Here is a 15,842-nt window from a genome sequence, read left to right on the forward strand (position 1 = left end):
CACCCCCACACCACCTCTGTTTTTACTGAATGTTGCAGCACAGGGCTTACTAAAGGCAGGGATTGTTAGAACTTAGTCAGAGCTCTCAGAAAGCCATTATTGCTTTGGAGTTTGTGACCCCTGAGTCTAACCTGGTGACTCTTTGGGAACTCTGAGTTTAGAGAACTGTTCCTTTTAGAAAAAGGCAGTACTTTCTCATTGTCATAGTCACATAGTCATTCAGCAGGGAATCAGACCATTTGATACAACTTGTCCATATCCTGATCTGATCCAGCCCTGTTTGCCAGCACTTGGCCCAAGTCCCTCTTTAAAAACTTCCAATTCATTTAACCCACTCCTTTTAGTGCACATGTGGCTGGGCATCCCCATATTATAGGCCACAGCCAGCAATAGCTTGGCTTGATGGACCAGAGTTTGCACACGGCCTGTTGAGAATTCTCTTTTAATCTTCAGATTCTGTAATTGTAAACTTGATTTTTATTCATAAGGAGGATTTTGATATAAAGCATTAGGTTTTAGGCTATTGGTTGAGGAGCATTTTGAATAAGGGAGTTAAACATTATGAATTTGAATGCTTCATACGTATTTATTTCCTTGAGTAATTTGTGCCCTTTTGTAAAGGATTGAGTCTCCTTCTATAACAAGCTCAAGCTTAGTCTTCTCACTTGTCATGCAGAACTTTAGAGGGATGGAATCTTGGATTTTCCATTTCAAAATCAGCAGTTAGTCAAAATAAACCTTTCTGGCTGGAGCACATTGGGATCAACCTTAAACAACATTGGAGGTACGACATAGGTTCTGTGCAGGGTGAATGGCTGCGTTCTGTCCAGGCTGAATGTTGTGCTGACCGGGATCAGAACGGATGATTTTTCCTTTGTTTGGGTGAGATGATGCTAAGCCTGTCCATCATGACTTTTCATCTTGTAACTATGGTGCATGTGTAGCCAGATTGCTGGCTGTGGCCCAATCCTTGACTGTTCACAGTTCCCTGTCTTGCCCTGTGCCAGGGGTAGCCATAGTGGCAGCAACTTGTTCTGCCCAACGGTCTGAAATGTGTGCCGGGTGGGGCTGCTTGCATCTGAATCATGTTAATAGCCACTATTCGCAGCAGCCAAGCTTCCTACAATATGTTTAAGGTTTATTGAGTTCAACATTTTTGCCACTGCTATCAAACAATCATTAAAATTGTGGAAAGTGCCTGTTTAAGTGTACATTTAAATCTATAGAGTAACATGTTGCTCTTTGCTTTCATCTCATTTAGCCAAAGTACACTGTTTAAACAGATTTTTAATTGTTTATTTGCTGGTGCAGTTAGTGCATCAGGGACTAGATTGGATATATGTACAAGAATATAGTAGAACCACAGTTGCTGGCTTCAGAAACCACTTTTTCACTTGCTATTCATAAACACTATGCTGTAAAAAGTATCAGAGATAATGGGAACTGCAGATGCTGGAGATTCCAAGATAATAAAATGTGAGGCTGGATGAACACAGCAGGCCAAGCAGCATCTCAGGAGCACAAAAGCTGACGTTTCGGGCCTAGACCCTTCACTTTGCATTATGTACTCTATGGAGATTCTTCCTACACTGGCGAACTGTAGATATCAAGTACACGTTCTATCCTTCCAAACTTCAGCTGTGCCCGGTGAGGTGCCGACTGAAAAGGATAATTAGAGAAAGATGCAGGAAAGGCCAGGACATTTGAATTGAAGATTGGTTATATGTCTATGAATGCATATGCTACTCCACATTAGAAAACATCAGTTACTCTAATGTGACAATGGGAACTGCAGATGCTGGAGAATCCAAGATAATGAAATGTGAGGCTGGATGAACACAGCAGGCCCAGCAGCATCTCGGGAGCACAAAAGCTAGAAGGGTCTAGGCCCGAAACGTCAGCTTTTGTGCTCCTGAGATGCTGCTGGGCCTGCTGTGTTCATCCAGCCTCACATTTCATTATCTCAGTTACTCTAATGTTCTATCTTGTCTGGTGAATTGGACCACACTACAGTAGAGGAAAAGCCTCTGTTAGGAATTACTTACAGGTTTGTAGTGAAAGCTTACAAGATATTCTAAACCTCCTGGTGTGATGTTTTTGATTCCCACCTACTCATTTATTCCCTGTGTGATGTATATTATCTGGGTTAGAAAACATTTGTGCTTGAGTTCACTTCTAAACTTTCAGGCAGAATGCAGTTGCAAAGACCAAATTTAATTGTAGGATAGGGGTTGCTCTGCAGTAAAGGGTGGTGATGGTGCTTATCTGCATCATTGCATGAGTTTTCTTGCCACATAAGCCAAGCTTTGTAGCTCATGAGGGTGCCTAGAGAATTTTCCAGCAGCTTTGAAATGCTAAATTATTTTTTCTTTGTGACCTGCTTACTGGTGTGCTTTGGTTTCTGTATCAGATATCAGGCACTTGACTCAGTGGTAACACACTTGCCTTTGAATCATATCCTACTACTGAACTTGAACAGATAACCTTGGGTGACCCTGATGGAAGTGCCATCTTTCAGGTATCAAATGGAAGTACCTCCCGAGCTCTTGAGATAACTGGAAAATTCAATAACACTGTTTGGAGAAGAGTGGGCCACTTTCTTGTTTCTTGGTGAAAAACAAAAGTGGCACATTCTGAACACCTTCACAAAAAATGCATTCAGCTTAATCAGCCATTTTAACTGAAAGCCTCATGATTAAAAGATTATGGGAAAGCTTTCTTCATTTATTTCTCTATTCATGGTCATTTGTTTCTCACTAAATGAGGACATTTTCAAGGTTCTTGTGCTATAACCTCCCACGCCTACATCCCTATTCGTTACAGGGTCAGAAGATTAAGTTGTTGTAATTGGTTGGTTCGTTAAGCTGGTTCATTGTTTCACAGACATTGATTAAGTTGGTTGCAAAGAAAGGCACTTCTATTTCTATAGAGTGTTTATGACCTTGGCATATCCCAAAGTGTGTTACAAGCAGTGAAGTACTTGTGAAGTGCAGCTACATTGTAATACACAAAGCATAAGAACTAGGAGCAGGAGTAGGTTGCCCGACCCTTCGAGCCTGCTCCGCCATTCAATAAGATCATCCGTGATCTTTTCGTGGACTCGGATCCACTTACCCGGGCTCTGACTGTATCCCTTCATTCCTTTATTGTTCGAAAAAAATATACCTTAGCTTCAAAAACATTTACTGGAGTAGCATCAACTACTTCACTGGGCAAGGAATTCCATAGATTAACAATGCTCTAGGTGAAGAAGTTCCTTCTCCATTCAGTCCTAAATCTGCTCCCTGTAATCTTGAGGCTATGCCCTCTTGTCCTAGCTTCACCTGCCGGTGGGAACATCCTCTCTACTTCTATCTTCTCTATTCCCTTCATAATTTTATGTCTCTATAAGATTCCCCCCTCAATCTTCTGAATTCCAATGAATATAATCCCAATCTACTCAGTGTCTCCTCATAAGTCGACCCCCTCTACTTCGGAATCAACCTAGTGATCTTTCTCTGCAGCCCCTCCAGTGCCAGTACACCCTTTCTCAATTAAGCATTTCAAAGCATGCCTGGTAATACAAAGGGAAAAAGAGGTGATGAAGAAGAAAACAGGTGAAGGCAGTCGCTGTTGTCTATATAGACTTCAGCAAAGTGCTCAACAGGGTTCGGCATGGTCGATTCATTAGTAAGATTGGATCATGTCAGTCGCAGGAGGAACTAGCTAAATGGATACAAAATTGGCTTGAAGGTAGGAGACAGAGTGGTGGAAAAAGTTCGCTTTTTGGATTGGAGACCTGTGACCAGTGGTGTGCCACATAATGGCAGGGGGAGTTTAATTTAGATAATAGTGAGCTATCACATTTTGGTAGGGCAAACCATGCCAGGATTTATACTGTTAATGGTAGGGCCCTGGGGAGTGTTGCCAAACAGAGACCTAGTGGTGCAGGTGCATTCATGTTCCATTAAAGTGGAGCTGCAAGTAGACAAGGTGGTGAAGAAGGCATCTGCCATGCTTGCCTTCGTTGATCAGGACATTCAGTATAGAAGTTGGGATTTTACAGTACATTGGTGAGGCAACTTTTAGAATATTGCGTACAATTCCGGTTGCCTTTCTATGGGAAAGATGTTGTTAAACTTGAAAAAGTGCAGGAGAGATTGACAAGGATTGAAAGGGGCTGAATAGGGTGGGACTTTTTTTTTGCTTGAAGCGTTGGAGGCACAGGGGTGATCTTATAAGATCATTATAGAATAATGAGGGGTATGAATAGTGGTGTCGAAAACTACAGGGTAATGGTTTAAGGTGAGGTAGGAAAGATTTAAAAAGCGCCTGAGAGGTAACAGTTTCCCACAGGGTGGTGCATGTATAGAACAAGCTGCCAGAAGAAGTCATGGTGCTGATGACTTTTAAAAGGCATCAGGCTAGGTATGGGAATAAGAAGGGTTTAGAGGGATATGAGCTCAATGTTGGCAAATGGGACTATGTCAGATTGGGATGTCTGGTCAACATGGACAAATTGGTCTAAAGGGTCTGTTTCTGTGCTGTATGACTCTATAATTGGACCTGTTTTCGTTGGACGACTCTTTTTTTATTTTTAAACATAATGTAAACTGTATCCCAACCTTGCCCCAAGTTCTCTCTTGCGCATGCTGCATGTGAGGCATTTCATTTCTTCACTTGGAAATTTTTGAATAAGCAGGGAGTAGAGAAATAAGGACTGAGAAGATGCAGAAGCCTTCTAAATTTAGAAGGCTGTTGTGTAAGAGCAGGCTTGGTGGGCTGAGGGGTCTGTTCCTTTGCAGTATGGCTTGTTATTTGTTCTTGCTACTACCTTCATAATGTCATCCAAAATGTGCAGCGTGAACAAACAGCATGTCTTCTCATCACCAGAATGGAATTCGGTTCGACTGGCTGCATTAGTATTCTAACCACAGCACTGGACCAGGTAATGTTCCAAAACTTTTCCACCGTCTCTAAGGAACAAATCAGGGGTCTGATGGAACGTCCTTGATGAATGGAGCTGTGAAAACATTCCAAAAGCTCAAGACAGTCCAGGACAATAGCAGTAGTTTGTACCACCTACAAGGTGCACTCCAACAACTCCCCAAGGCTTTTCAGACTCTGATGATGGATGTGAGTTTGCTCACTGAGCTGGAAGGTTAGTTTTCAGACGTTTTGTCACCATTGTAGGTAACATCATCAGTGAGCCTCCGACGAAGCGCTGGTGTTATGTCCCGCTTTCTGTTTATCTGTTTAGGTTTCGTTTCCTTGGGTTGATGATGTCATTTCCTGCATTAGTGATGTCATTTCCTGTTCTTTTTCTCAGGGGGTGGTAGATTGGCTCCAAGTCAATGTGTTTGTGGATGGAGTTCCGGTTGGAATGCCATGCTTCTAGGAATTCTCGTGCATGTCTCTGTTTGGCTTGTCCTAGGATGGATGTGTTGTCCCAGTCAAAGTGGTGTCCTTCCTTATCTGTATGTAAGGATACGAGTGATAGTGGGGCATGTCGTTTTGTGGCTAGTTGATGTTCATGTATCCTGGTGGCTACATTGGACAAACTGGCAGAAAGCTAGTGTGTGTCACAGTTCTTGCAAGGTATTTTGTAGATGACGTTCGTTTTATTTGTTGTCTGTATAGGGTCTTTTTAAGTTCATTAGCTGTTGTTTTAGTGTGTTGGTGGGTTTGTGGGCTACCCTGATGCCAAGAGGTCCGAGTAGTCTGGCAGTCATTTCGGAAATGTCTTTGATGTAGGGGAGAGCGGTTATGGTTTCTGAGCCCGTTTTGTCTGTTTGTTTGGGTTTGTTGCTGAGAAATTGGCGGACTGTGTTCATAGGGTACCCATTCTTTTTGAATACGCTGTATAGGTGATTTTCCTCTGCTCTGCGTAGCTCCTTTGTGCTGCAGTGTGTGGTGGCTCGTTGGAATAATGTTCTATGCAGCTTCGTTTGTGGGTGTTGGGATGGTTGCTCCTGTAGTTCAGTATTTGGTCCGTATGTGCTGTTTTTCTGTAGACGCTGGTTTGAAGTTCCCCGCTGGCTGTTCGCTCTACTGTGACATCTAGGAATGGCAGTTTGCTGTTGTTTTCCTCCTCTTTTGTGAATGTTATGCCAGTGAGGGTATTATTGATGGTCTTGAAGGTTTCCTCTAGTTTGTTTTGTTTAGTGATGACAAAGGTGTCCTTTGGCTTAACATTCACAAAAGAGGAGCAAAACAACAGCAAACTGCCATTCCTAATTGTCACAGTGGAGCGAACAGCCAGTGGGGAACTTCAAACCAGCGTCTACAGAAAAACAACACATACGGACCAAATACTGAACTACAGGAGCAACCATCCCAACACCCACAAACGAAGCTGCATAGAACATTATTCCAACGAGCCACCACACACTGCAGCACAAAGGAGCTACGCAGAGCAGAGGAAAATCACCTATACAGCGTATTCAAAAAGAATGGGTACCCTATGAACACAGTCCGCCGATTTCTCAGCAATAAACCCAAACAAACAGACAAAACGGGCTCAGAAACCATAACCACTCTCCCCTACATCAAAGACATTTCTGAAATGACTGCCAGACTACTCGGACCCCTTGGCATCAGGGTAGCCCACAAACCCACCAACACACTAAAACAGCAGCTAATGAACTTAAAAAGACCCTATACAGACAACAAATAAAACGAACGTCATCTACAAAATACCTTGCAAGAACTGTGACACACACTAGCTTTCTGCCAGTTTGTCCAATGTAGCCACCAGGATACATGAACATCAACTAGCCACAAAACGACATGACCCACTATCACTCGTATCCTTACATACAGATGAGGAAGGACACCACTTTGACTGGGACAACACATCCATCCTAGGACAAGCCAAACAGAGACACGCACGAGAATTCCTAGAAGCATGGCTTTCCAACCGGAACTCCATCCACAAACGCATTGGCTCCAAATCAATCTACCACCCCCTGAGAAAAAGAACAGGAAATGACATCACCAACCCAAGGAAACCTAACCTGATAAATAGAAAGCGGGACATAACATCAGCGCTTCGTCGGAGGCTCACTGATGATGTTACCTAGAATGGTGACGAAACGTCTGAAAACGAACCTTCCAGCTCAGCGAGCAAACTCACATCCAGAGCCTCAACCTGAGCTACAAATCTTCTCAAAACTCGCTAGACTCCGATGATCTCCACCACCTAGAAACCCTTGGACACCAGAAGCATAGGGCAGTCCTCCACCTACAAGATCTCTACCCCACCCCAACCAACACCAACCTGACCTGAAACGTAATCATCATTGCTTCATTATCATTTAGACAAAATCGTGGTATTCTCTCATCAATAGGGATGCCTCCAGCAGATACTGCAATGTTTCTTGAAGGTGGATCACCACTTCTTGAGGGCAGGTGAGGGCAAAAAATACTGGCATTGTCCACAATCGCATGAACTGTATATTAGCCATATGTTATATATGCTAAGAATTACTTCGTTAGGGTATTTTTATTTAATGATGCACACTCAGCTTTGGCAACTCCAGATTGTATGATTCAAGAGTCACACACAATGTTCCTAAGTTTCTGTGAGGTAGTAGATATAGTAATGACATTAACTGAATAAATAATATTGAAGAAAAAACTTTGTGTGGATTTTCATAACATACGTCGATAACCAGATTGTTGGGAGATTTCCTGAAGACCATTGTGTTTTTAAAAAATTCCATGTCATTTGGTCTTGATATAAGACACTAGTGTCTTATTACACAGCAATCTGAAACTCATAATATTAGCTACCTTTATAATGCACGATTGTGTTTGAAGGATTCCTATACTTATGGTGCTAGGTGGGGTGAGATTGTTACCTCATTGCTAAGTAGGCAGGTAAAGCCCAATTAGAGCGGCTCCAAATTTGTTCCTGATCACAGCATTGGGAATAAGAAATGCAGGCACTCAACATTGTCATGTCTCTGAAATGGCTCAGCACTTTATATAAAGTAAATCTCATTAAATTGCACTGTTGTTTACAGCAGCCATTTTGTGCCTGAACTATATTGTGGTTATCGAGTGAGTCATGTTGACCGGGACACAGGTGGGAATCTCCTGTCTCTGTCAGTGCGATTCAATCTTCAGTTGCATGTACCAATTTAAACAGGCAGAATGGGCTGTAACTTGACAACTGCTCTGCAAGTGCAGAACAGCCTTGTCCTATTGTTGGTCTAGATTATATGTTTACTAATAGTGGGTTGAATCCTTTGACTCACAGAAGTAAATAGTACTTGAAAGAGAATATACTGTAGGGCTGTAGCACCGATATGACAATTCTGTATGTAATTCATATCTCAGTTGTCTGCCCGTATAGAAACATTAGTGTGGAGACAACCCAGAGAACACTTAGCACAAACTTCTATATGTGTTTAAGGATCTCAATCTCAGGAAGTATAATAAAGTTATTAAATTGTGTAATTTGATTTTACCTTGTACCCCCAGAATCCAGCCACAATCACAAGGATACTTCTCAGCCACTTCAACTGGGATAAGGAGAAACTAATGGAAAGGTAATTTATTTTTCTATTATGGGGAAAGTAATCGACCTGTGCATGCTGGATGGGAGTCACTTCCAGAGCTGAAGAGGGCTATGTCAATGTTATTTCACATGCTGGAAATAAGTGTGTCTTCATGTCTAGAAACATCATCTGCTTGATGGCTAGGTTGAGAAATTTAAAAGGAAAACAATAAACACAATGCATTTCTACAAGAAAAGAATTAAATTAGACCCTGATGGCCACAGATCCAGTCTGCAAAGTCATGGAAATCCTTTCTGGCTGCAGCTGCCTGTTCCCTGTTAACCGACACCTGCATGAATTGGTGCAATCTGTGATGCTGTCATGCTCATTGAAAGAGAAATTCTTGATAGCCAGGGTGAAGCTAAAATCGTAGTGCTTGACAATGTAACATTTTCAGTGGAATGACTTGATAGCATTATCAAAGTGACATTTTTTAGTAGCTCTTCTATAGTTTGCTTGGTCAGCAATTGGTTCCTAGATGAATTTCATGTGTTTATAATGCCGAATCCTAATAGAGCTATTCTACAAACATGGTGTCAATATCAGGGAGACATTTTTAGAAATGTGAATCCAGGGATCTGCCATGAAGACCTCTGCTTTCTAAGTTTGAAAGAACAGTCACATTCAGTGTAATATTGTCATAACCATCTGAGGTACCTCTTTGTTCAGGGTCGATTAAGAGATTAGAAAGTGAATTTCTGTTATTAATTCAAAAACCCAAGAAAGCAGATGGTCTACTATCTGAAACTGGCTTTGAGAACACTGAATTCAATTGTTTTAAGTACTCCACTAAGAAGCATTAGAAAAATAAGAGCAGTATTGGAGAATAAACTTATTAGGGATAGTCAGTTTGGCTCTAAGCAACAAAGGTCTTGTCTCAAACTTGATTGAGTTTTTTGAGGAAATGACGAAGATGATTGAGAGTGAGGCAGTGTTCCACAACTGTTGTGTTGTCTGCAAGGTCCCTCATGGTACACTGTTCCAGAAGGTCAAATTGTATGGAATCCATACTGATTTGGCAAGTTGGATACAAAATTGGCTTGGCCACAAAAGACAGACAGTTAGAGAGGTGTTTTCCTGACTGGAGGCCTGTGACTAGTGTTGTTCCGCAGACATCTGTTCTAGGACCTCTGTTTGCATTGTGTATAAGTGATTTGGATGAAAATGTTGGTGGTCTGTTTAAAAAGTTTGCAGATGACACCAAAAACTGGTGGAACTCTGGATAGTCAGAAAGGATATCAAAGGTTGCAGCAGAATATAGATTATCTAGAAAGTTAAGTGGAGAGATGGCAATTAGAGTTTAATCTGATTGAGGTGATGTATTTTGGGAGGCCAAGGAAAGGATATGGTAAATGGCAAGACCTTTAGCATTGATAAATAGGCATCTTGGGGTTCAAGCTCAAGGCTTCCTGAAACTGTCAATGCAAGTGGATAAGATGGTCAAGAAGGCATGTGGCATGCTTGCCTTCATCAGTCAGGACATTGAGTATAAAAATTGGAAAGACATGGTGTAAATGTAACGTTTTTTCGTCAGGCCACATTTGGAGTACTGTCAAGTTCTGGTCATTGCACTAAAGGAAGGATGTGGAGGCTTTGTAGAGGGTGCAGAAGAGGTTCATCTGTTACCTGGATTGGAATGAATTAGCTATAAGGGGGAGGTTGGATAATTTGGGATTATTTTTGCGAGAACATTGGAGGTTGAGGGGTGACCGGATGAAAGTGTATACAAGAGACATGGAGACTGTGCAAAGTTGGCATGTCTTCCTCCGGGTGAAAATGTCAAATACTAAAGGGGTATAGTTTTAAGGTGAGGGGGACAAGTTTTTTTCAGTTATAGATGACTGGAATGTGCAACTTGGGAGATGGTAGAAACAGTTACAATCACAATGTTTTAGAGGAATTCAGACAAGGTACGTGAGCAGGTAGAGAAGAGAAATTTATAGATTATATGCAGGCAGATGGAGTTAGTTTAGAATAGCATTATGTTTGGCTTGGATGCCATGGGTCAAAGGGTCTGTTTCTGTGCTATGATGATGCATATTCTATGATTGAGCAATCTTTTTGATTTTGTATTCTGGTCACGTGTACCTAAGGACAGTGAGAAGCTATGTTTGTGAGCAGTACAGGCAGATCATAGCAAGCAAGGACATGGAACTCATCATGGTGCTTAGACAGTGAGGCATGCAGATTATACCCTGCTGGAGATGTGCAAAGCAAGATCAACATTATTTGAAGTTAGAGGGTCCATTCATCAGTCTAATAAAAGTTGAAGAAAAGCTGAAGCTGTTCTCAAACCTTTTATCATGTGTGTTCAGGCTTCTGTATCATCTGCCTGGCGGAATTGCAAATATTAGATTCAATGCAATCACCTCTCATTCCTTTAAACTCCAGAAATAAAACTCCATGATGGTCAATATTTCTTCATGGGAATCGATCTGTGAATTGTCATTGTACTGGCTAAGGCATGTGTCTCCTTTCTAGGGTACAAACTGTACACAATATACCAGATATGTCAAAGTGGATAGTCTCTTCACAATCCCCACCCTTATTTGCCACTGTCTCATCCAGTCAGTTCATCCAACTATAAGCCTTTGTAAACTTGCTTCCCCAAGCTTTTTAACTTTATAGTATCAGAAAATGTGGAAACACTACCCTTGATCTCTGCTTCCAGATAATTAATGTAGGCTTAAAATAGATGAGGCCTCACGCTGATCCTTGTGGCATTCTGCTAATCACCTGCCAACCTGAAAATGGCCAGTTCATTCCTATTTGTTTTTTTTCCTGTCCTTAAACCAATCCTGTATCTGTTAATATGTTGCCCCTACCTTGAGCAACAACCTTTTCATGTGCCATTTTGCCACATGCACTTTGAAAATCTAGGCATACTCGGTTGTATGGACTCCCTTTCATGTACCCTGCTAATTATTTTCAAAAATTTTAATTTTAAAAGTTTATGAAACTTCATTTTTTTTCATAAAACACTGATAACTCTGCTTTTATCATACTGTTTTTATAGGTGATTTGTTACAAGTTCCTTAATGATAAATTCCAGTGTGTTCCCACATGTGAGACTATTTGGGCTTTAGTTCCCTTTTTTTCCCTATCTCCCTGCCTTTTTCAATAACATGATAGCACTTGCCAGCTTTCAACATACTGGAACTATTCCAGAATCTAGGAGTTCTAACATATTGTCATCTGTGTATCCACTGTATCTGCAGTTATCTCTCTCAAAACCCTGAAATGTAGGCCTTCAATTCTAGGGGTTTTGTCAGCTATTAATCCCATTAATTTCTCCAGTATTTTTGTCTCAGTAGTACTGATTACTTATTTCACTGTTTTGTGCCTTCATTCTATTTCTGGTACAGTTTATCATCTTCAAGTATCAAATTGAAAGAAACGGTGAACAATTTTGCAAAGATTAATAGCAGGACAGAAGAGTTGATAGAATATAAAATGCAATGGATGACTTTTAACGCGGAAGAAATTGAGTACGAGAGAAAGCTAACTGGAAAGAAAAAACACAACTCTTGCAACAGATATTTAAAAAGAAAGAAATGAAGTGTTGGTCATTTAGAGAAAGTCTGGGCAGTCGGTGGAACAAACTGACACATGAATGAGCAGACACTTTGTCTTCCCTGTAGAAGATACAGCTATTATCTCAGAGATAGTTGTAAGCCAGGAGGTGAATAGGAGGGAGGATCTTGAATCAATTAGAGTCACCAGGGAAGACGTAGTGAAAAATGATTAGAAATAAAATCTGGCAAATTCCCAGGTTGTGAAGAACTCTATCATGGGGTCTTAAAAGAAGAGATTGCTGAAATAGGTATATTCGTTTGAGTTTTCCAGTTACCTAGGTTCTAGAAAGGTACCATGAGAACATTTTGGAAAGTATTGAGTTTCACTACCCTATTCAAGCAATGAAAGGGGCAGAAAGCAGAAAACTACAGGGCAATTAACATTTTCCCTATATCAAATGAATGAATCTTTTATTTAGCAGATGATAGCAGAGCAGTTCAAAAGTCGCAATATAGTCAGGTAGTATCAAGGTTTTCTTATGAAAGTGAAACTTTGACTAATTTGAGTTCTTTGTTCAAGTAATAAGCAATATGGATAAAGGGAAACCTGTAAATGTTGTGCATTTACATGTCCAGAGGACATTTGTCAAGATACTGCATTAAACTATATAAACATGGATAAAAGATCATTTAACTAACAGGAATCCGAGTGTAGGCACAAATGGTTATTTTTGTGTTGGTAAGATGTAACAAATGGTTTATCATGGATCAATGCCAGAACCTCTACTATTTATAATTTGTACCAATGACTTGACTGAAGAGTCGTGGGTATAGTTGCTAAATTTGTTGATGATCCACAGATAGGTAGGAAAATTAGTTTGTAGCTTTCTTTTTTTTTTCTCTCTCTTCAGAAGAGATGTAGATGAATGGTGAAAACATGACATATTGGATGTAATACAGAAAATTGTGAACTTATCCAGAGGGCATCTTACTGTTCTGGTATGTGATTGCAAAAGGGTGAGTATGCAGGTACAGCAAGTGATTAGAAAAACAAATGGAAAACAACTTTGTTGCAAGAGGAATGTAATAGAAAAGTAGGGATGTTTTGCTGTAGGTCTACAGTGTTATGAAGGCCATGTGGAGTACTGTCTAGAGTTTTGGTCTCCTTTATTTAAGAAAGGACAAAATTGCATTAGAAGCAACTCCAAGAATGGGTTACTGATTTCTGAGAGGAGGCGATTATTGTATTAAAAAGAAGTTAAGATTGATATTCATTGGAATTTGGAAGAATGTGATGTGGTCTCATTGAGTCACGAGATTCTGAGAGAAATTGACTGGATGGCTGCTGAAAGGACATTCTCCCTTGAGGGAGGGATGAGTACTAGTGAAGATAGGCTAAAAATAAGGGGTCTCTAAGACACTTCGAAAAGAATTTCCACTGAGGATTATGAATCTGTAGAACTGTTTTCCCAGAGAGCCATGGAAGCTAAGGTAAAGGCAGTAATAGATGCTTAACAAACGACAACATCATTGGATTTCAGACATAGGTAAGAAGGTGGAGTTGAGGCCTTGATCTTATTGACTGGAGGAGCAGGCTTAAGAGACTAAATGGCCTACCCTTTCTCCTAATTTGTATGTTCATATGTACTGTTAAAGCAGGCACACCGTTTACTTCAAGCCTTTGAAGTGACTAATTTTCTGTTTTATTACTTCTGTCTCAGACTATATAGGACTAAAGTTCAGTTTTATTTTGTTCCTTTTTACCCTCCTGTAGGACATATTGTGTTTTTCTACTTCTGGCCAGTTCACTCCTATTTTATCCTTTGCATCAATTTTATTTAACTAGTTTTTTGTTTGTAAAAGTCTTGAATGTCTGTCCTACTACTTTTTCAGCAATGTTGAGCATATACTGGATTTTACAGTAAAAGATGCGGAGTGTACAGTGGGATTTTAAGCGCTGAGTGCTTTTTGTTTAACCAGGATGGTCTTCACCACTAGTAAGAAGCAGCAGTACCTTCCTGTAAGGTTTTGGTGTGCTCTGGGAGAAAAGAGTGGGGAGTGGCTAGGAATCTGCAATTCCATGGACTAACTGGCAGTAATGATGAATTGCCAGAAGGATGTACACTCAATTTTCTAAGTTGGAGAGAGAGGGGATAACAGATGCTTCAATGTCCTAATTTACTGTATCCAGCAGCTGTTGCACTGTAGGCTCTCTTATTACAGAGGAATAAGTCTCATTTTCTTTGTAAATGACTGGTAAAAGTGATTAATTGAAGCAACTTTTTTTTTAATCAGGATAGGTTGAGTAGCTTGGGTGTCTGCTGATAAGAGTTTGGAGGAATGAGAGACCTTGTTAAAGCATACAGGATTCTTGTCGGGTATAGCAGGTTCAAGACAGCGGTTACTTCTTTCTGTGGGAGAGTCTAGGAATGGTGGGTGCGGGGACGTCATCTTGAAGTAGGGGTGACACCCATTCAAGGCAAAGATGAGGAGGAATATTTTTGATGGTAATGAATTTGTGGAATTTTCTTACCACAGAGGGATGTAGAGGTAGGTGCAAACTAGAGCACATTGGTTTACGGTGACAGGGAAAAAGTTTAACAGGGACCTGAGGGGCAGTTTTTTCTTGCAGGGTGGTGGTAATGGAACAAGCTGCCAGAGGACATGGTAGACATGGGTACAATTACAATATTTAAAAGACATTTGGGTAGGTGCATGGATAAGAAAGGTTTAAGAGGGAAATGGGCCAGATGCATGCAGGTGGGACGAGTTCAGTTTAGGAAACGTCGTTGGCATGGGTGAGTCGGGCTGAAGTGTTTGTTTCCATGCTGTATGGCTCTTTGACTCTGACTTTAATTTGTTCTTGACCATGGAGCTTTATTGGTGAGGTTTTAGTCCAGACATTGATGTCTCAATCTAGAAATAGCTTTGGAGAAGATGCGGAAGAGGTTTATCAGGATGCTGCCTGGATTAAAATATGTGCTATAAGCAGAGACTGCAATAACTCGGGTTGTTGTTTCTGGACTGGCAGAGGCTGTGGGGAGACTTGATAGAAGTCTATAAAATTATGAAATGCATAGAGATGACATTCACTATCTTTTTCCCAGAGTTAAATGCCTAATACTAGGGGGTATGCATTTAAAGTGGGGGGGGATTCAAAGGAGATGTGAAGGCTTTCTTTTTAAAACCCAGAGTGGTAGGAGTGTGGAACACACTGCCAAGGGGTGGTAGTGGAGGCAGGTACAATAAGGGAAATAGGTGTTTTACATAAGCACATGAATATGCAAGGATGGGGGGGATACGGGCTAAGGGCAGACAGAAGGGATTTGTTTAATTTGGCATCATGTTCGATGCAACATTATGGGTCGAAGGGCCTGTTTTTATGCTGCAGAGTTCCAGGTTCAATGTTCTAAATACTTAATGGACATCACCAGAATACCATTGAGGTCTTTGGCTGCATTAAACAATAGTTGTCCATCCCACATTGGCAAGATGAATTTTAGACTTGGTAAACTGGAAACCAAGCAAAAACAAACCACAGAGCTTCTGCAAAATGAGCGCCACTATGATGTGCCCCTCCTACTTGCACTAGCAGTGGGTGGCAGTTATTAGGTGCGCAGCTTTGGCTTTGCTACGAGTGTCAAACTTTGTAATGAGATTACGCAGTAGCAGATGGAAGTGTCTTGGTTGATAGACTTGAACCGTCATGGTTCCATCTGCCTCAGTGGTGCCAATTCAATTTTCCTACTATGTGAAAGATGTTAACAATCTCTTTGATTCTGTG

The 15,842-nt window shown here is 40.9% G+C and overlaps 1 protein-coding gene across 1 annotated transcript in view; it reads left to right on the plus strand.

Moving 5' to 3' along the window:
* LOC125446916 (E3 ubiquitin-protein ligase ARIH1) overlaps positions 1-15,842 on the plus strand; it is a 94,147-nt gene that overhangs the window by 3,732 nt on the left and 74,573 nt on the right. The window contains exon 2 of the mRNA XM_048520922.2: positions 8,467-8,534. Coding sequence (XP_048376879.1) covers positions 8,467-8,534 — 68 coding nt within the window. The remainder of the gene's footprint in view (positions 1-8,466; positions 8,535-15,842) is intronic.

The sequence above is a fragment of the Stegostoma tigrinum genome, chromosome 36 (assembly GCF_030684315.1).
Source record: "Stegostoma tigrinum isolate sSteTig4 chromosome 36, sSteTig4.hap1, whole genome shotgun sequence".
Classification (NCBI taxonomy): Eukaryota; Metazoa; Chordata; class Chondrichthyes; order Orectolobiformes; family Stegostomatidae; genus Stegostoma; species Stegostoma tigrinum.